The sequence below is a fragment of the Fundulus heteroclitus genome, chromosome 12, assembly GCF_011125445.2.
Source record: "Fundulus heteroclitus isolate FHET01 chromosome 12, MU-UCD_Fhet_4.1, whole genome shotgun sequence".
NCBI lineage: Eukaryota > Metazoa > Chordata > Actinopteri > Cyprinodontiformes > Fundulidae > Fundulus > Fundulus heteroclitus.
The window spans coordinates 47,810,755-47,832,640 of NC_046372.1; the positions used below are offsets into that span (position 1 = coordinate 47,810,755).

Sequence of the window (21,886 nt, forward strand, 5' to 3'; positions counted from 1 at the left end):
CATTTTAAATCACCGAGAAGGAGGGGACAGCCTACTGGAGGAAGCCACAGCCAATCAGAAGGCAGGAGGAGTGCTCTGAGTCAAAATGATTTATAGGTGTATAGTAGCCTATTAATATGCACATTTACATCTCCCAAAGTGGACTCCCGCAAGACTTCACTGAGGCTGAATACTACTGAATACATGAATTAAATCTATTCTTTACGACAGGACAAGATAAAAAAAAAAATCATGGACAGTTTGATGGAACCTTTCTCAGTTTAAAACAGCAGTCAGAGAAGGATTTTATTGTTGTTTCATTACAATTGTTTCTAAAAGTTTTAGGGAATTTAAAAGACCCGGAAATGCACACGTTTTATTTTTGATAGTAGGGATACAGTTTCTGCTTTAACATGTTTATAAATGCAAGTGCTGAACTATCCAGCTAACCATCGATCCACCCCCACCTACTCCCCCACCTATCCATCCAGTCCATGAATTTGTTACAGTACGGCTGGACTATTGTAATTCTTTACTATCAGGAAGTCCACAAAATGTAGTTCAAAGCCTTCAGCGGATCCAAAACGCTGCAGCAACAGTTCTGATGAAAATTAACAAGAGGGATTGTATTTCTCCTATTTTAGCTTCCCTTCATTGGCTTCCTGTTAAATCAAAAATAGAATTTAAAATTCTTCTTCTCACACCAAAAAAACCCCATAATAATCAAGCTCCATTATACATCAAAGACCTGATTGCACCGTATGTTTTTAATAGAGCACTTCGCTCTCAGACTGCAGGTATGCTGGTGGTTCCTAGAGTCTCTAAAAGTAGAATGGGAGGCAGATCCTTTAGCTATCAGGCTCCTCTCCTGTGGAACCAACTCCCAGTTTTGGACCATGAGGCAGACACCCTGTCTACTTTTAAGACTAATCTTAAAACTTTCCTTTTTGATAAAGCTTATAGTTAGAGTGGCTTAGGTTTTCCTGAGTTATCTCTGTAGTTATGCTGCTATAGGCTTAAGCTGCTGGAGGACATCACAATTTATGTTTCTCACTCTGCTGAGTTCTCCTACTGTTCTCCAATGTTGCATTGTTTGTTCTCTCTTTCTTCTCTTCATAGTAGTTACACCTGGTCTAGCGTTCTGTTAGCTGTGACATCATCCAAGGGGGCAGATCATTGATCCAGGAAAGAATTCCTGTCAGAATCTTTTGACTTACAGACACTTTTAGTATGGATTCTACACAATGTTTTATGAATGAGCCCCCAGGTGAGGGCATAAGTTTGTTTTTAAAGGGCTCTAGAATCCATGAAGGAATGCCCTTTATAATATTATAGAGGTTTTTGCGGGTCACACTGACATATTTTTCTACAAATGTTTGTTGAAAGAACATGTAAAAGAACATGTTTGTGAAGTTCAAACATTTTTTGTGGCAATTTGACTATATTGTAATTGCATTTTAAAATAGACTGTAAGGCACTGAAACAGGACCAAGTGTAGTGGGGAATAAAATTCCAAATGAATGTAGGGTTTTATTTTTACTCTAAAACCGTTTCCCTGAGCCAGCGTGCAAGACCTGGAGGGGTGGTGGATTTACAGGACAGTTGTATAAGCATTTTAGAAACCACCATTCTAACTTGCAAGATCATTCGCAAGTTCAAGTTAAATTATTGCAATATTATGATCTGGTTCAATATTGTTTGACTACTAATTAGAAAACCATCTGAAAATTGAAGAAAAAAATAGTTGCCGAACCAAAGAGGATCAGCCAGAGTTCCTTCACCAGAACATTTGTCACACTGAGATGATACAGATCCGATTTTGTTCAACTCAGTTTCAGTCTATGAATCACTTAAATTGTATCTGCTGGTAGCAAGAGTTTATAACCAGATTGAATCTGTGATATGGCTGCTTCTCATAGTTCTGTTGATATGTCCAAGTGCAGATCTTTAACCCCTGCTTCCCACAGATAATGTGATAGTACAGAAGGGGTGATTGTTGATTGAAGATGTTAAGTGTTTGGAATCTGGAGCCAAACATAAATTGTCATAGACAAAGGTTAAAACCTTTGTTGCACATAATCCCTTATGAAAATGTGAAAAAAAAACATGCAAATTGGGATTCTCATATCACCCAGCTGAGCAAATGAGGGGAAATATACAAATCAGCTATATTTATGGTACCTTTCCTTTTCCAAATAGTAAATGTGCCATCTAACTGACCGGGTCTGAAGAAGGGCTTTTGGCAGTTTGGGGCATATTAGAACTTTTGGGACTCTGATTAACTTCTTTAATCTGTTTTAAAATGAGTTTTCTTTAATACAAAGGTAATCTGAGTTAGCTTTTGTAGTTTAGGAGCAGAAAATAACCATGAAGAGGGTGATATGTTGCTATTATTGGAGGGTTCAAGTTGCAGCCAGGAGGGGGTGCTGTCCCTTTCCTTATTGTCAGAAGTATTCCGTCTTCAATGGATGAGAACTCTGGAGTTAGCTGACCAATAGTAATGTTTGTGAGCTGGAAGTCCAAGACCACCTTTATCTGTTTATTTATGCACATGGGCTTATGAAATTCTGTGTTTATATCATCACACAAAGGGTAATATAACTGAGTCTAACTTGTTGAAGAAAGAAGGTAAATAAATTGGAAGATCCTGAAATAAATATAGAAATCTGGGAAAGCTAACCTTTTTAATTGCATTGGTCTTCCCTATCATGGTCAAATGTAATATCCGCCATGCCTCGATGTTGGCCTTAACTTTTTCTATAAGATCTACGTAGTTAGCTTTAGAAAGATGTTTGGAATTCTTTGACAGTTTCAATCCTAAATAATTTAAGTAATCACTGACTACTCTGAAAGGCAAACTTTATTTATTTATTTATTTATTTATTTGGCAGATTGTCATCTAGAGACATAAACTCGCTTCCCCCCCAATTTATTGTATAGACAGAAATGTTACAAATGAAGAAATGTAGAGCCAGAATCAGGGCTGGACAAAAAAATCAATAATATATATCAATCCATAGACATATATCGATGATAGAAAAAAGGGTCAATAAAAAGTTCAATATAGAATAACGGTTTTCCTTCCTTTTTCATTCTATTCTATCATGGAGGTTAATATTACAGTCATTAGATCCTCCCAACCAATCACAAGCGCAGACCCAGCAGCGCTCCGTCACCGAGCTCCACCCCCTTTAAAGAGTTCAGAGAACTGGTGTTTTTTCCTTTTTTAAAAACTTGCAGTTTTGATAAAAAAAAAAAGTTGGTTGAATAAAGGGTTGAGTTTGAATTCAGTGTTTGTTTTGTATCTAAAAATATGTATTTCTAAAAATGGCCAGGGCTGCACTTGAAATATATATTTTTGAATTTGTTGATAATAATCGATCTGCTTTTTATTTCAATATTGTCCAGGCTTGGCCAGAATAGAAGTTTTAGGATCGGTTAAACAGAACAATGGATAGTCTGCCTACAATGTTACTCGGATCTCTGTTTTACCTAATTTGATGCTCCTAATGGTACGATGGGTACGAATCCCAATTGCAAGTGGATCGAGTGCAATATCAAACAATAGTAGCGATAGATGGTCTCACTAGCGCACGCTACACTGCAACAAAAAAGGTTTTAATCTGTTCCCGTTTATAAGGTTAAAAGATCTGGGCTTAGAGTAGAAAATCTTGCCTCATTCAATAAAGATATTATAAAATTTAACTTTTGAAGTGTTGTAACAGTATGGGTGTTAGCACATTGCTGAAAACCTTGTAAATTTCAGAACCAGAACCATCTGGATCATGAGCCTTTCCAGTGGAGAGTGCGTTTACAACTCCTTGTATCCCCAGTATAATGAAATCTGAATCTATGTTTTGTCTAGCAGAGATATCTAGAAGAGATATCTAGTAGAGATATCTAGTTGTGGGTATGTCAAAATTATCTTGAGTAGAAGCTGCTTTAGCAGAGTAGATGTCAGGAAAAAATGTTCTGAATAGTTCCATTTATATTCTGTAAATCCTTCAGCATTTGTTCTCTCTTGAAAAAGAGATTTTTAATCTCAATGAGCTATACCTGTATAAATAAAGGTTCCATACATTCTTCACTTTATAGATGACTCTCCTGGTCTGTTCTCCTTTTAATTTTCTTGCTAGTAACATTTTACCAACTTGTTTTGCTAAAATATAATTATATTCATATGGCAGTTTAAGAATGTGATTGGAATCAGACTGAAGCAGAGTGCTTTTATAAACTTGATCAGCAATTTATTAATCCTCCTAAATTTTCTCTAAGTTTGTTTTGCCTTGCCTCAAAAGAAATAATTTGTCCTCTTATATACATTTTAAGGGTTTCCATAAAGTTGAGTCACTTACCTCTCCATTATCATTGTACCCCAAAACATAGACATTTGCTCAATGATGTGCAGCCTTCTGTGTCCAGAAGGCAGGACCAGAGTGCAATAGGATTAAAGCGCAAGCTGTAATTTGGTTTAGAAAGAGTTTAAGATTTAATGTAACTGGGCTGTGGTCTGATATAATATTATGGTATTTACCATCGTCAATATTAGAAATCAATATGGGGTCAACTAAAAAGCAATCAATGGGTGTCCAAGATTTGTGAACGTGGGAGTAAAACGAATACGATCCGTCGGATGTTATAACCTCCAAATGTCCACTATTCTTATCTGAAAACAAAGAGAAACAAATTTGCGAAAGACAATTGCTACACCTCTAGTTTAAGACGTAAACGGTGAGCGCTAAGACTAAGAAATCCAGGTGACCCAGAGATTTCTCTGTTGTGTGGTCTTTATATGCGTTTCCTGAAGAAACAGGTCAGCTTTTAATAACTTCAGACGAGGGATTCCTTGTCAAATGTCAAATCTAGAGGTCATACAATGGTTTAGTTTTACAGTTGTTACTATTAGCATAGAAAGTTTTATATATAAAGATAAAATCATCTTCTATTGTATCAAAGGCCTTATAGAAGTCCAGAAAGAGAATAAAACAGTCTTCAGATATCAGTTCAGAGTAGTCAAGTATATCAAACACCAGTGGAATATTATTGGAGATGTGACGTTTTTTCACAAAACCTGAGTGTTTCATCTATAATTATGTTCAAAACTTATTTAAGTCTCTGTGTAATCAATATGGCAAGTATCTTATAGTCAGTATTAGGATAGATAGGCCTCAAGTTTTGAATAAAAAGAATATCCTTGTCTGATTTGTGAATTTAAGTAATGATGTCTTGATTGAGGCTCAGGTGGAGTAATTCTATAAAAAAACTGCAAAAAAGGGGAAAACTGTTCCGAGAAGCAAGAGTTCTGAAGTTATTCCAGCCGTGCCAGGAGATTTATTGTGTTTGAGTGGAGTCAAGAGTGTCCTTCAAGGTGAGAGGGCTGTCGTAGTACGCTGTCACTGGGATCCATTGATTTTAGCTTGTTAGTAGGCTGAAGATATAGAGCTGTAGCTACTTGATCACATTTAGAACTGTATATGTTCCTGGAAAGAGCATAGCAGAAGTTAGAAACTGAGCTGGCATTGTACCTGATATCATCCTTATTAAACTAGTTTTCCCAAATGACTAGAGGCAGATTGCATCCCCTCGTGGCTGTACTGTATACATAACTCTACCCTGGATGTGGAAGTAACAGTAACAGCTGGACTTCATGATGCGAATGGTTGACCCAATATTTTACACAACATATTAAATACAGCCAAGTTTGAGAAGACAATATTATGGTCTTAAGTTGAATCTCTCGCTCCTATACCATAGTACCAACGCTGTGAGAAAAACAACAAAGGGTGTATTGTAGGAGTCATTTAATGACATTTAGAACAGGCAGACTTGCCAAATAATCAGAAGGCTGACATCCAATACTTGAATTCCTGAAATCTCTATTATGAAACTGCTCACAACATTCGAAAAAAAATCTAAGGACAGGTCAGTTGTTTTGGACATGAATCCGATGTTAGTAACTGTAAAAGTTTGATTCTTAAAAAACATGTCATATCGTTTAAAACCCTGAAAAGGTCACTGATGCTGATTAAAAAACTGATCTGCTAAGTGCAAGGTAAAAAATAAGATACTCAACGGTTTCTTTGAGAATTAAATAAAGGCTTCAATTCTTCACTGAAGCACAGAATTGTTGGAACTACCAGAATCAGAGTGCGAGTGGGCTGGGTTCTGGCCCGGGTTCTGGCCCAGAAGCTGTGGCAGCAGGCGAGCACTGGAGACGCACCGTCTGCTCGGTTCAGTCCATCAGCAGGAGCTCGTCTCATCACATTCAGAACCCCAAAGTGCCCAAACAACAACCAGGTCTGATTTTGGCAGATGAAATAAGGAAAGGACTGGACTGTGAAGTCAGTTCAACCAGTCCAGATCGTCATCTTCCTCTTCCTCCCCGAACAGAGGGGCTGGCGGGGGACGCCCCTTTAAGCTCTGGACACAAAACGAAAAACGGCATCAAAAAGCTTAAATCAGGAAACAAAAAGAGCTTTTACTCCCATGAATCTTAGGGATGCATCAAAAACAAAGGGTGGAGTAGATCTGTCCTTCCTCACCATTTCCTCCTCCTCTTCCTCCTCACCTGCAGCAGCAGGGGGTTTGTCAGGAGGCGCGACCTGGAAAAACAACTCTTCTCCATTTTCCTCACCCATTGCTCCGGTCAGACTGAGAAGACAGCAGAGAGAGGGTGAGACGGACCACCAACAGGAATTAGTTCCATGGGACGGTTTGTTCACCGGAGGAGGAACACGTACGGTGGGAGTCCTGAGCATGATGGGCATGAACACTAAACCTGAACTTTTAATGAATTAAAGTCATAGTCAATAAATCAGAACATGTGTTCTAGGCTCATTTCTCAGATTAAAAAGTACCTTTTGAAAATATCTTTTAGGCAGGCATTAAACAGTTTTTTCTAAAAACCACACTTCTATACCAACAATCTATGGCATTAGTACCCCAGGTATGTCATCGGGTCGACCTCAGGGTGTTGGGGAAGCCATCATCAGGTTTTAAACCCGCGTGTCCAACTTCTAACCATCTAGCTGTTCAGAACATTCCGGTCTGGTCAGAAAAATGAATACAAGCCTTCACTTTAGCTGGTGACAACCACATAATAGACGACGATCACTGAAAAAAAACCCACCTGTAGATATTTAGATTTTCTGGTTTACACACAGACTAACGCGTTTTCTTTCATTTTTACTTTTCCGTTTGGCAAACCTGGATATACCGAAACAGGATGGCGACAGTGCTGTGTGTGTCAGCTGCAGAGTGTGTGAGCTAAACATGCAGCTCAATGAGACCCAGCTTCCTGCAACCTGTCAGCTGTTTTACATGAGTGGCCTAAAGTGGGACTAGGGTACCTGAGTATTCCTGGGATCTGGGTGATGTTCCTTAGAGAATCGTACCCGGACTCACCTAGTGTCTTCTGAAGAGTTGTTCGGTTCAACAGCTGGAGGAGGGGGTGGGTTGGCTGGTGGTCCGAATGCTTTCAGAGAAGCAGCAGCAGTTATTTCTTCAACAGGATCTTCACCTTCCAGACTTCCTGCATCTCTGTTTCCATCTACCCCACAGCTTAGTGCAGCCGCCTTTTCTTGACCCTCGTCAGGCAGTGGGCTCTCATCAGGTCGGCCATCAGGACCCAAACACTCCAAATCCTTTTCTTCAGTACAAGCGTCAGCGGCAGTGGCTTGCTCCTTCTCCTGCTGGACCACAGACTCCACTGGTTCTGCTTGTGGATCCTGGGATGCAGGCTCAGGGCTGGGAACTGGACAGACATCAGCAGCCTCAGAATCCTCTGCCTGGCTGGGTGTCTCTGACTCTGGTGCCGCCTCCTGAACCATCAGGGCCTCGTTGACTTGATGATAACCTGCATCCATCACATGCGCTTGCTCCACAATCTCTTCCTCTTTCACTTCTCTTTCCCCGTTAACGTGAAGATGAGATTTCTGCTCCAGTTGTTTCACATCCTCACTCTCATTGCCTTCCTTTTCCTCTTGCTTGTTCTCTGGTTTTGGTGCGGACTGAACCGTGCCACTGAGCAACTGCAGCGTTACGTTCTGAACAGAAAACAGAAATCAGCCTTTATATGCAGGCAATCGGGTTTATACAATAACTGCATTTAAATTGAACCCGTTTCCAAAACCAGCATCTGAAAAATGAATAGTTCCTCAGTGGTCCTAAAAAACTCCTGTTATTTTTTTATTTTATTTTACCAAACCCTTGACTCTAGGCAAATACAAACTGATGAGTGTATGATAGAGAGTTGAACATAACATTTTTAAGAAATGACTTATTGATCCAGGAAATGCGTCTGGGACAGGAATTGAGAGAGACTGCTCTCACAGATTGTTATGCCATAATATGCCATGATGAATAATTGATCTCAGATTAAATTCTGAACAGTGGTATAGAGGAGGTAACAGGAATTCTGTCCTGCTGCAACATGAGACCCTCAAGGCTTGGACAGCCCTTCTTCTCTCCAGGAGGTCAACTGTGACCACTCCCTACAAATAAAAGCCACAGCACACCTCTGCTCACTCTCTTCTCCTGACTCCATACTGCTGAGACACCCCCGCCCCCCAAACCCTCTGACAACCAGCACCCCCTTTGGGGCTCCCAAGGAGAGGGGGGGGGTCTCATTCTACAGCAGCCATGTGACTGGAAGCCTGCAGGAGCCATTCAATTCAATTCAATTTTATTTATATAGCGCCAAATCATGAAACATGTCATCTCAAGGCACTTTACAAAGTCAAGTTCAATCATATTATACAGATTGGGTCAGATTATACAGATTGGTCAAAAATGTCCTATATAAGGAAACCAGTTGATTGCATCAAAGTCCCGACAAGCAGCATTCACTCCTGGGGAACCATAGAGCCACAGGGCCATAGGGCTCCAAGGCCCCATGCATGGGGCCTTGGAGCAGGCCACAAGCTGGGTGAGAATGAACCCTTCTGAAACTCAGTTCCTCCCTGGCATAGGGAGAGACTGCCAACCGATTCAAAGATAAGTCTCTCACTTCTGCTTAAAACAGATGCCGAAGTGAAGGAACCTGTCTATGCCAGCTTTGTTTTCCTTTCTCAGCGGATCCCTGACGGAGCTGGTTCCACGCAACGCAGAGCTGCAAAGTCGGCACAGAAGCCACCTCCCCATACCGAGGAGAAATCTGCTTGAATCGTGACTGCCACGGAGTCTCCAGGACATCAGGCCTCTGACCCGATCACATGGTGCTGCAGAGCTAACGCTAGCCCGCAAACAACTTCCCTCCTTCAACACTCCTCCCGTGAATGGCCAAAGCTGGACAGAACTGACACGAGACAGAGGTTTGGACAGGGAGCTGAGGGTGAAGTTAAAAGGTTTATTGGGAAATGTTTGTAAACAGTGGTGTTTAGAATAAAAGGGCTAACCGGTAGCTCACGCTAGCCAAACATGCTATTAGCCTTGCTAACATCCGGTTCCAGACCTTTCAAAAGGAGTCAGTTTTAAAGCATAAAGCGTAACTGTTCTGCTCCACCATCCTCCGATGGTGTTATGAGCCTTATTCCCGCATCAATATGGTATATTAATGTCGGTTTTCAAGACAATTTTGATAACTATAGATTTTAACCAGGTTAGCGACGATCGCTGTAGCGCCCCCTAGCGGGAGGAGGTAGAATTGCATAAACAAAGGCAAGCGATTCTGAATTAAATGATTTTACAGGACAAACCGGTCCTCAGAATATTATTTCAACAAATAATGTTTTGTTTAACTTGGGCTTTGCATTGTGAATGGATTGGAATACATGGCAGATGTTTTTTTTAACTCCATTCCATGTTTTTTTTTTTAATCAGATCTTCAGTGAACAAGGATTCACTGAATTAATGTGATTATGATCAACCACTTTTGTTTTGTCGTTTGTTTTGCATGTAAATAGTTCCTTAGCTTCTTTTTATCTTCATTTTTCTTAGTAGTTTAGTTAAGCTTCACTAGCCTAGTAGAGAGGATTTATTAATTGAAATATTGTGTTAATTCAGGTAAACAGCATTACATAGTGATGTTCTCTGGATGTTAATTTTATTTCTGTTATTAAATTCTTGGACTTGCAAAGAAGTTGTCACTCCTTCATTCTATGTGTGTGCAGGTTTTGCTGTTAAAAAGATCACTAGTGCTCGAATTCATCCCTTTCAACCATTGTCTTGATATCAGCTTAAGAGCTGATCATCACCAGACAATAGTTAACAGAGAGAGTTATTTATGAAACATTAAATAACTTTAAACAGTGTAGAATTGCACAACACGAATAATCAAACCATGTCAAGTAGCAAATCTCATCTGTTTGCCCATATGCGACCCATATCTGTTTTTTTTACACGGCAGCGTGATCGGCCTAATTGCGACCTTTTCACCCCCAAATAATCCGATCTGTGCCACTTCGATATGTGGTACTAATTCAGACGTGTATCAGATTTATTTTTTTTAAATGTCCCCTGTCTGAACGGTCATGTGGCATTTTCTCCGTCTTTCACATGGCTCTCCTGTCTCTCACTACACATCCACACACACAGCAGCAGCTGGCGCTCCATTAAAGACCGTTATTAATAGCTGTGCTGCTTTCTTCTCACCTCACTTCGTCTTGCAATCATGTGGTCTTATTGTTGGCTCCTACTGCTCAACAGCTTTCTAATAATAACAAGTAAAGATGCCGGCCGTTATCCATGTTTTCTTTTTCAAGTTTTTTTTTTTAAACAAAACTTTATTGAACACTTCTCGAAACAATAACAATCACCATTAGTTCGGTAAACAGTGCGCTGCTCTGTGGCGTCTCCTCCTGGTATCTGCGCGTGCGGGTCATTTTGCGCTCTTAAATAATTCAGACAGCAGTATGATGGTGGTCGCATTTAATAATATGAATGGCCCCCTAAAAAAAAAAAATCTGATTTCAGTGAAAAATGTGAATTGAGCATCAAGACCTGCAGTGTGAGCGTAGCCTAAATGACCTGTGCAACTTGCTGTTGTGGAGCAGACATCAACTCTTCAGGACTACTTCTGCATCCTCTAAGCTTCTTTATGTGTCCTTCAGTCAAATGTGAGGCCGTTTGTCTCACAGCTGAACTTTTTATGATGCTTTCATGTGACATGGACATCTTTCCCCGCCTTTCTCCAGATCACAGAAAACTTCCCGGATTCAGTTTGAACTCAGTTGTGCTTCACCAGTTTAGACTGACAGAGTGTGTTTTGGTGTATTGGTTGGAAGCCTTACCTTAATGGTAGAGACGATCACCCCCAGCACAGCCTGGCCACTGTAGGATTCACTGAGCTCAAACTCTGCCCGCAGAGAATGAAACACTCCATTCATCACACGTTTCACCTGCAACAACACACGACTGGCCTCAGGTTGGGTTCCATGAAAGGACAGCCTAACGGCCCTCTTCCACCAGCTCTGCTTAGCCGGCCTCTACTAGGCTCCGCCCACTTTGCCAGCATTTGGATTTGTTTTTTCCCTACCAGGCTGGCTTTTTTGGTCTCTCTTCAGGCGATAGTACAACTGGAGCTGAGTAGGACTGAAATTTGAGGAAAATAGGCTGCTGTTCACTGATTGGCTGAGGGACAAGGAGAAAGGAGAAGGTTTTCTCAGAGGAAGTGCAGGGAAGAGTTAAACTGAAGAGACAGGAAAACTATAAAGGACCACCATGAATGGAGTGGGTCAAATCGAAATATAATTTTACTATTTAGAAGCCACAAAAAGCCTAAAGGAAACAAAAGAAAAAGGACACTTCAGTTTTCTATACGCAGATGCTGTATTTAGTAACCTAAATCAGATCTGTGGATTTATCGAGGCTTTCTCTCCTTTACACACACTGAAAGCTGTTACGTTTTTTCTCTAGAAAGTGTTTGGTTAAAAGCGTTGTTCGTGGCCCCTGATCAAACCACTGTGTGCAATGAGGAGGGAGAAAGCAGAGCATCTGCAGCGGGGAAGCAGTCCACTGCAGCAGGATCTAACCCAAAGAAAACTTCGCCGCATCAGCGCAGCTGACTATCTGCAGTCAAAACTCCACTTTTACTCTTCAAAGCCCTTCTTATTGTTCTCGCCGTGTCTGAGACAAAAACTTCCTCATAAAGCCCTGAAGAACGTAACTCTGATCTGCTCCATAGTTTGCCTTACAGACAGTCTCATCTCTCCTCCTATTCCCCCACCATACCTGTACAGGCAGAGAGAAGCTAGGCCTTATTTATTTATTCAGGCTGATCTGTGACCTGGATATTTATTCCAGTGGATTATTTTACCCTTAAAAATATAAAAATACTTGTATTTTTATTTGATCAGTTTTTATGTATAATGATTTATGTACTTTATAGAAATCTGCGAGAAACAATAAATAGTAAAGTGTCATGTCCCACAGTAATGCTTAACAGCAGCAGTGAGCACAACACTGACAGCTGGAGGTGGGGCTAAAGGCCCCCCCCCCCCATCTTTTTTCCTCTTCTACCTTCCCATTTCTGTGTCCATGAACATGAAATAAATCCCAGCATAAAATCTAATAAACTTTTTGCATATATAAATCAAATGGAGCACTATGACGAAAGCAGTAAAATCTGTTGGGCTCTTTTTGGCATTAAGACAATAATTCTCATTACCAGACGGGACACACACAAAAAAATAAGAAGGTTAGAGACGTAGAAGCAGATGGTATGTTCACCCATCGCATACAGACGTGAAGATGGAGAATACAGTCTGTCTGCTAAGCCCTAAAAAAACAAAAAAAACAGCAGGAGTAGAGAATATCTGGGATATGAGGAGGCAGAGTTGTGCTGGGCTGAGAACAGCAACGGAAAAGTGTCAGAAGTTACTTAAACCTGCTGGCCTTCATCTAAAAAGACACTATGTGTAAATGGCGATCTGCAGTTTGGAGCTGTGAGAAGCAACATTGGGTCAGCTCAAACTTGCAGCAGCTTTCAGAGTGTTTTCATTCATCACTCAGGTTGTTGCAGGAGCGTTATTTTACCTGTGGACGGTTCTTTAGAGAAACATCCAGGTTGAACAGACATCTCATGAGGGCAGATATGGGAGCAGCTAGAACAGTTGTGCCGCTGCCATGTCAAAGATTCATTTGCTAACATCCCCCAGACTCCTCACCTCTGCTGATGTGTCCACTGTGCTGTCCTGCTCTTCCACTTTCCTCTCCAGTTCAGCCACTCGTCTTTCCAGCTTTTCCCTCACAGAGCCTCCCTGCTGCTCCAGGGCTAAGTGCTGCATGAGAATAACACACAGCGATGACAAATCAATCCAAACCATCTGTTGACACTGCGTGGAGTTGTTGTATACGCGATAACAGATTTGTTTACCTTTTCTTGTAGTCGAGTTAGCTTATCTTGAAGCGTGTCTCTGTTCTCCACTAATTCAGACAGCTCTCTGTGATGCCGTTCTTTAGCTACGGCTAACATCTGCTCACTCTTCCTCCGCCATTCTTCCTCCAGCTCCCCCTGCAGTTGAGCCAGCTGCAACACAAAGGAAGACATCTTAACGGAACTACGTCAAGGAAGCCGTTTAGTCACTCGAAAGCATCAGTGAAGTAGCTCAGTGAACCCTCAAGTTAATTATTTCACATCTGTACGTCCTTTTTGAGGACCTACCTGCTCAGATGCAGCGCTGTCGTTGCAGGTCCTGGCCTTACGGAGCTGAGCCCGAAGCTTGTCCAGCTCCTGCTGGCTGCTTTTCCGGAGCTCCTCCACCTCCTCGTCCCGATGCTGACGTTCTGCCTGCCATTTCTTCTTCCTTTCAGATAGAGTCTGAATATGGCAGGAACAAACCGTTTATCTACATGTTCCCGTGTCTAAATGCTCTGTCTGAAATCAAAGTGTAGAATTCCTCTCCCACATGTTAACAGCAGTAACATGCGCACTAGGATTCATTTAAAGAAAATTTAAGTTCTGTATATTTTCACTGAGACAAAAAACACCCAACAGGAACTCGACATACCCGTTCTAGGTTCTCTTTATCAGATTTCAGGTCCTGCAGTTCCTCTTCAATGGCACTGACTCTCAGCTCCATCTCTTTCCGTCTCTGTTTCTCTGAGCGGTACTGATTCTGAGCCCTCTCTCCTGCCTCCTTCAACTCTGAAAGTCCACAACACAAAAGTCTTAAGTACTTTTGGGGGGCGATGGATGTGTGGCTTACACAGCCGCCATCAACAGAACACCCTCAGGAGTCCAAGGCTGACGGATAGCAGGATTACCCACTTACAGCTCGGTATGACTTCACCAAGTCTAAATCGACCAGTAAACGAGAAACCGTTGATGCTCATCAACTCATTTCACATCTTCTTCCAGAGTTTGACCGTTCATAGCGCCGATTTGGGGTTAACATCCTCACGGAAACCTTTACAGCTGCATTTCTTCATGATGTGTAAAAGACTATATTGTTTTAAGTTCAGCGTGGACATGACGAAGTTCATTTACTGTGAAACGTGGAATCTAAATGTGTGGTTCAGTGCATCCCTGAGCCGCCCGGCCACAGAGCCAGTTTTCAGTGACTGTCCGCTCTGATCACGTGATGCGGCGATCTTTTCGGAAAGCTTAATTCAATTTTAAAGGACTGTTCGAGGGTGCAGTTTGGGTTCAGATTTACTGGGAAAACATGTGGATGTGCAAAAATGTTCAGCTGAATTTAGGATTAAAGCGTCATGTGCTTCTAAAGATTATGATCATTATAACTTACAGCTTGTATGATTGCCAGAAGAGGAAGTTTTGTTGTACGTGTTTTTTTTTTCAGCTGAATATCAATAGATAAATTCATGTTATTTTGCTGAACACACCACCTGGCAAGGAGCTGTTTCTTCCCCTCTTGCAAAACGCAGACCAGCCTTGTGTATTTAATTTTTATTCTATTTTTCCTTTGTAAACTAATTATGCAAAACAATGTAATTATTAGATTCTCCTGCAGGCAGGAACAGTTTGGTATGATCCCAGGTAGGTTGCACCAAGCACCTTTTCTGGCAGCATGTTTTACTTTGCTTTCTGTCCCGTCTGATGCTGTATCTGATCCCTGCAGGATCGACAACAGGACAGCCACATTATGGCCACGTAACACCACAAGCATTGCTGCTGATTCCTACTAATAAGCAAGCAACTTCCAAACCTTCCAGCTGTGCTTCCAGAGCGGCGATGCGTTGGCAGTGGCTCTCGCTGTCCTGCAACGCTGAGTTAAGTTCGCACTGCAGCTTTGCAGCCTTCTGCTGGTGAGCCGTAGCTTCAAGCTGCAGCTGAGACACGCGTGCGGTGTATGAAGCCAACTCCTCCGTCAGACGGACCTAGTTCAGATCAAGCAGGAAGAGGAGGTGAAAGGTAAGCTCTCTGAATTTAGTCAAAAGTCCAGACAAGACAGAGATGACAACTCGATGATGAGCCTGGATGAGTGGCTGGTGATGCTCAACAGCATGTTCCTGTGGGAGGAAAATGGCCAGCAACAACTGATGGAAGATAAGAAACGAGAGGACTTGTTAAAATGACAATGAGGATGTCGTGAGAAAGATGATCCAGTGCCAGCATAGAGACTTGAGGTCAAATAGTCTGTCCCGGCAATTTATCTCCAAAACTTAGAATGCCTGTGCAAATTCTCAGTTACTGGCTCATCATAACAGCAAACAGGCTTAAATCAGAGGAATTTTTGTTCAGTTCTTTCTGAAAACGTTTCGACATCTATCCAGGAATCTGTCAGTTCTGGTGGCTTGCACTTGATCAACTTGCAGTTGGTGCACTGCTGTTTTTAAAAGGACATGGCGGCCCATCCTGCTAGATGCATTCTATGTCAGATTCAAATCAATGACCCACCGTCACTGTCCTGGGTCGTTAGAAGCTATTGCTTGGTGTGAGCGGAGTACTCGGTCACCTGAATCATGACGAGACTGCTGATGTAATCTCTTTGGAAAGTATTGGAGGACTGAGCTGTTAACACTGGGAAGTTGGTAGACCAATCCTCCCCTCTGTTTAGTGATGGTGTTTCTCTTTTGACCAACATGGCTTATTTCACCCCTCTTTCTAACCATCTGTTTAAAAGAACCACAACACCGCTCAGTGGTGGTTTGGGTGTTCTGTGTTTGGTATGAACCAGTTTTTGTCAGAGTATTCTTAGGTTTGAATCTTACCAGTATGTTGTATTTTGAGAAAATTTTCCCGAGTTTCTCAGAAACTCGTGACATATATGGGCTGACAATGTTTTTGCGTCTCTGTTCGCTCCTCTGTGTAAGACGCAGTGTTGTTTTTTCTGCTAGTCTTCTTAGCCAACTTGACAAACGCCCAGTTAGGCTAACCACAACCCTGCAGTGATTTCCTGACATGATTGTGTTCTTTTGGTTTCTCCTCTGTGGCAGAGGAAATGTCAGCCCGATAACAGAGTTTGTGCTCCAGTGGGTGATGTGAAATTTTTTTAGATATTGGTCTGTGTTGGCTTCTGGTACATCTGAGTTTTGAGTCTCCCATCTACAAAATTCAAACCTAATAACTCTCAGACAAAAACTGGTTCATCTCAAAAACAGTATGCGGTCCAATGCAGCAAGGACTGCTCAGACTCCTACATTGGAGAAACTAAACAACAGCTACATAAACACATGGAGCAGTACAGGAGGGCCAGCAGCTCGGGGCAAGATTCAACAGTCCACGTGCACCTCAACAACAAAGGGCATCATTGTCATCAAAAGATGACAATGATGTCCAGATTTTTGACAGGGAGAATAGATGGTTTGAAAGAGGGGCCATCTTGATCAAAAGAAGCCATGTTGGTCAAAAGAGAAAAGCCATCACTAAACAGATGGGGAGTATTGGTCTAACAACTCCCCAGCGTTAACAGCTCAGTCCTCCATCACATTCCAAAGAGATTACATAAGCAGTCTCATCATGATTCAGGTGACCAAGTACTCAGATGCAACTCAATGACGGTGGGTCATTGAGTTGCATCTGACCTAGAATGCATTTAGCTGGATGGGCCTCCATGTCCTTAAAAACAGCAGTGCACCAACTGCAGGTAGCTAAGTTGTGAGCCGCCAGAACTGACAAACACTCCTGGATAGGTGTCGAAACATTTTCAGAAAAATGTAGGAAAGGTCTGGTTGCCTCCGATTTAAGCCTGTTTGCTGAAAACTTAAAGATTCCGCTTTACAGCCAGATCCAAGAAAAAATAAAAATAAAGGAAATGACTCTCACACCAAAGCAATGGATAAAGTCTCGGATAATTTTTTGGTTGCTCTCTAAATCTCTCTGAAATGATTTCAGGCAGAGTGTGTTTTCCTATAGGACGCGTCAACTCAACGTTCACATAAATTGAGAGAGTTAAACACTCAGTAGTCCGGGCTTGTTTTGTAAATGCTAGATGACCACAGTCTGGTGTCAGAACGCTGAGAAAACAGGCTCACCTGGCCAGAGCCACGGTCCAGTGGCTGAGCATGCTGCTGGGAAGAGAGAGCAGTGAATGCTAGTTTTCCCTCAGAGTGGACAGACAGTACAATCAGCAAAGTCAGTGCTTCGCAAAAGTATTTGTAAACTTTTTCATATTTCACCACATTATATTCACCAACTGAGATGTATTTTATAAAAAAAATAAATAAATTGTGACAGACCAGCACAAGTTGTCACAGCTGCAAAACAGAAGTCTTTCTGCTAAGAAGGGACATTTTACCCATGGTTCTTTGCAAAGTTTCTCAAACTGAGTGGAGAGCAGAGCATCTGTGAACATCACCTTTTCGAGTCTTGTCACAGATTCTTGACTGGGTTCAAGTCTGGACTTTGACTGGGCCATTCTGGGAAAAATCTAAACCATTGTCTTGAGGCTCTGGCTGGATGTTTAGCTGGAAGCTGAATCTCTGCTCCAGTCTCAAGTCACTTGTAACCTTTAACAGCTTTTCTTACCTACATGTTTAAGGGTAGGGAGTCTGTGTTTGAGGTACAGATTCCCAAAGTGTGGGGTGCACCCCACTAGGGAGAACCTTCCAATGTATGGTCTTAAAGCATCCCAACTTGTTTGTGGCTGATCTGTCAGCAAACACTTTCCAGGGTGAACTGTATGCGTTATATTCCTGCCAGACAACTCAGTTCTGTAGAGGAGCAGGTTTATGGTTTATAAATGTACATTATGGTATTTTACTTCTTTTTATAATAAGCAAAGGTTATTGGAAGCCAACTTTAGAATAGAAATCTATTTTATATCTGTCAGCTCCAATGTATACCAGCAAGGTGAAAGAAACAGACCCCAGATGATTTCGACTACACGTCCAAAAAAATCTATCTAAAAAGTGAACGTCTCAGGAGAGAGTAAGAGCTGCTTGTTTTCTCCTTTATTCAAAAAAAATTGACAAAAGAGTTGACATTTTTACTGAATAGATATTGGAATATCTAAAATATAGTAATTGTTTTGGCTTAAGCAAAATAAAAATAAAATCACCCCAGGATTACTGCCACTGTCTTAAAAATATGATAATTTATCTAAATCCAGGAGTTTTTCATTTTTAAACCTTTTAAACTAAGCCAATCGCACTGTATTTTCCAGATACATTGTCAAAAGCAGATCATGTAAAACAGAAGACATTCTCTAGTACTTAGTCATGTGATTATTTGAGTGTAAAATCACTGCTAAAATAATAATAGTAACAATTCTGATAAAAATAGAATTCTGAGTCCAAGCAACCATTTAGAAATATTGGGTTTTATAACCTAGCTGGCTTTTTGTGCTCAAATTAACTTTATGGATCAATTAAACTTTCAGTTTTATTCCCAAGTTTTACTAATAACGGTTCATCATTTTATAACAACATAGTAATTGATTCTTTATTTTAAAAAGATAATGAGATGGGCAAAAATACTTACTTTCCTTCTTGAAACCAGAAGGTCGGTGAGTTCTGGACAATCCTAAAGGGGACCCACCCTAAAAGGTTTGAGGGTCACGGGTCTAGGGTGATGTGCAGTTTAAAATCTGCTGCTTTGGCACTGCAACAACTTAGCTGGCCCTGCGATAGAATGCCGACCTGTCCAGGGTGTACCCCGCCTCTCGCCCATTGACAGCTGGAGAGAGGCACCAGCACCCCTTCGCAACCCCAATAGGGATAAGTGTGTTGGAAAATGGATGGATGGACAACTTAGCTGCAGGTTTTTTTAAGACTCGACTTTCTTACTGCCCTGGTTTACATTCTAAAACATTTTATGCTTCCTTCATGGCAGTATTGCATACTGTGTACAGGGATATTACATACTACTTGCAAAATAAATAATTTTCCACAGTGAAACAACGCCTGTTCCAACATGGGCTGAGAGGCCACTCAGTAAGGAAGAAGCAAAAGAAACCTAAAATAACAGATTACAGTATGCAAATGCACTCAGGGATGATTAATTTAACTAGTTGAGATTTGTCCTGTGGTCCGATGAAACTAAAACTAGAGTGTTTGGCTATAATGACCATTGTTATATTTGGAGGAAAAAAGAAATATTGAAGATGTGTGTAAACTTGTGTGTAGAACTAAGAAGGTGGAACCTATTAACTAATTAGGGAAATAAATGTATCGTTTGCAAGTGATTTTAGTGGCATCGAAGGGGGTTGAATACAATAATGAACACTTTCGTGACTTTTATACTTTCCTTCCACTCCACAGTTATGCACTCCATTGTGTTGATCTATCACATAAAATCTGAATTAAAAGCAACAAAAACTGAAGTTTGTGGCGATAACACGACAAAATGGGAATAAGTTCAAACAGTATACATTTTGACAATAGGTCAGCATAATGAGTTTATTTAGATTCACTGTTCCAAACTAACCAACTAAGACTGTGGAGATGATGGAGTACTTCTGTCGAACACTGCCTCCCCTCTCCATCCTCAACACCGTGTCTGCTGTGGATCACTTCTGGTTTCAGTGAACCACCCTTTCTCAGGACCTGAGCTGGTCCTCACACAGATACTGTTCGGAGGAAGGCCCAGTTGGACATTTAGTGGGAAACAAGTTTTTCCCCCCACTAAATGTGATATATTGAGCTTTAAAATGCCCGTACATTGACAGCAAAGTGAAACTGAAGCGAAATTCCTTGTTTGTGTGGCCAAACTTTGCCAGTGAAGCAGACATCCGCTACAGGAAGAGGACAAGCAAAAACTCTTACCTTGTCTTGCTCAGCCTGCAGTAATCGAGCCTGGTTATGTTCACTGGAGGACTTGAGGGTGTCGTTCCTCTGTTCCAGCAGCAGGTGACTCTGCTCCATGTATCTGGGATGCCAAACATTAGATACCACATTATAGTGATCACAGAGAATAGGAGACCAGAAATATACCCTGTAAATACTTTGAGTAATATGATTATACTCCGCAGTTAAGTTTTTTAGTTTCAATATTGAAGATATAACAGCTAAACATTTATATTTTTTGATTTTCTGTAAAGAAACAAAAAAACATTTCCAACACTTTTGCAGTAGGTAGCTGCCTTTCCTAAGTATCACAGTGTTTGAGCCCACAGGGGTGTCCAACACCAACGATGCAGACGTCCGCACATATCCAGGGCGGACTCCGCACGGACAGTTACATTTTTTTAACCGTGCACGTGGAGTGAAACTATAATCTGCTCTGTGGGAAGAAGTCTTCACCTGAAACTATTTTATGTGACCCCAAGCTTGATACCCTGACTTGCTCCAAGCAGACAATCACAAGAAGGTGCAACGTCATGTTCTCTCTGTGCCGCACTGAGAGGGGTGCGGTGGGTGCCTGCTGGAGAAGAAACGGCTCCAGGTGTTCAACTGGCTCAAACTTACCACTATCCATTCCCAACTACTCCTCACCGGCAAAAAGTGTGGAAAATGTAGCAATTTGTCACAAGAAATGTACGGAATAGGTATGTTTGCTTGAGAGCCATAAATGTCGGCAAAATAATTAGAAAATGGGGAGGACGGGACATCTCTGTTACGCCCTTGGCTACAACTAGTTCTCTTCCACAACCAGGTACTCAGCAGCTACTTCCAACAGGCTTAACCGCAGCCAATAGGTGACAAGCTGAGGCTTGTGTTTGTCACTGTTTCAAAGACCGCCCCCTCTGTTTTTACATTGCCCGCTGCTCAGTCAGACAAAGTGATTAAGATTAATCAATTATTGAATAAATTACATCTATTTTGTTGCATTTAATAGCACACAATTTTATATTTTAGCTACGTTTTGGCCCTGTATTTATTTCATTGAGCCATTCATTTATTTCTGTATGTATTCTGAATTATGGCAGGATTAGTCCTCCAAACAGAGAATATTTCATGACAGTCTTGAGAATAATCAAGGTGTTTTTCAGGTAAGGTGAAACAGAGCTTTGTGTTCTTCTGGTCATCAGTGGTTCTGGTCTTGGAACTCTCTGAGTGAGACCATTTTTACCCAGTCTCAGGCTGCATATGAAGTTTAATTGGCAAGGACTCTTTAGCCAAAGTGAAAGTGCGTCAGCGTTCACCATGATAGAAAAGCTCAGTCAGTAAGGAAGGACGTAGGAAAAGGAGCCTGTATGCTTCCAATCATAGTTCCCTCAGCAAAATCCCTCATTGGCGCCAAGAAGCCATAAGCAATCCCACAATCTTTTGGGTGACAGAAAACGTAAGCACAGCCTTATGCTTGCGCAACAGAAATTAACCAAAATGTCTGGAGAGAAGTGATCAGATAGTGTAACGGCAAAGTTTTAAATGGAAGGAAACAATGAAATCTCCCGCTGTGATGTATTGAAATGTATCTACCTATACACACACGTTATCTTTGAATATTAAACTGATTGTTTATGCTGTACACATTGTTTATTTTGCATATACAATTATCTAACTTGCATGTTTTGTAGTTCTTGTTCGTAAGGCTGTAGGCCCAGATTTGACTGGAATCATCCATGTGTTTCCGTCGTGTAATTAGGCCTGTTGTGATAATCAAAAAATCAATTAATCGCAGGATAAA

The 21,886-nt window shown here is 41.3% G+C and overlaps 1 protein-coding gene across 1 annotated transcript in view; it reads right to left on the reverse strand.

Annotated features, from left to right (window-relative positions):
- Positions 1-5,765: 5,765 nt before the first annotated feature.
- fkbp15b (FKBP prolyl isomerase 15b) overlaps positions 5,766-21,886 on the reverse strand; it is a 31,502-nt gene continuing 15,381 nt past the window's right edge. The window contains exons 19-29 of the mRNA XM_036144702.1: positions 20,083-20,185; positions 17,353-17,388; positions 15,084-15,255; positions 13,926-14,062; positions 13,580-13,735; positions 13,292-13,444; positions 13,083-13,196; positions 11,208-11,315; positions 7,384-8,024; positions 6,522-6,630; positions 5,766-6,399 (exon numbers count right to left, since the gene is read on the reverse strand). Of these exons, the coding sequence (XP_036000595.1) occupies positions 6,322-6,399; positions 6,522-6,630; positions 7,384-8,024; positions 11,208-11,315; positions 13,083-13,196; positions 13,292-13,444; positions 13,580-13,735; positions 13,926-14,062; positions 15,084-15,255; positions 17,353-17,388; positions 20,083-20,185 (1,807 nt within the window). The 3' untranslated portion in view covers positions 5,766-6,321. The remainder of the gene's footprint in view (positions 6,400-6,521; positions 6,631-7,383; positions 8,025-11,207; positions 11,316-13,082; positions 13,197-13,291; positions 13,445-13,579; positions 13,736-13,925; positions 14,063-15,083; positions 15,256-17,352; positions 17,389-20,082; positions 20,186-21,886) is intronic.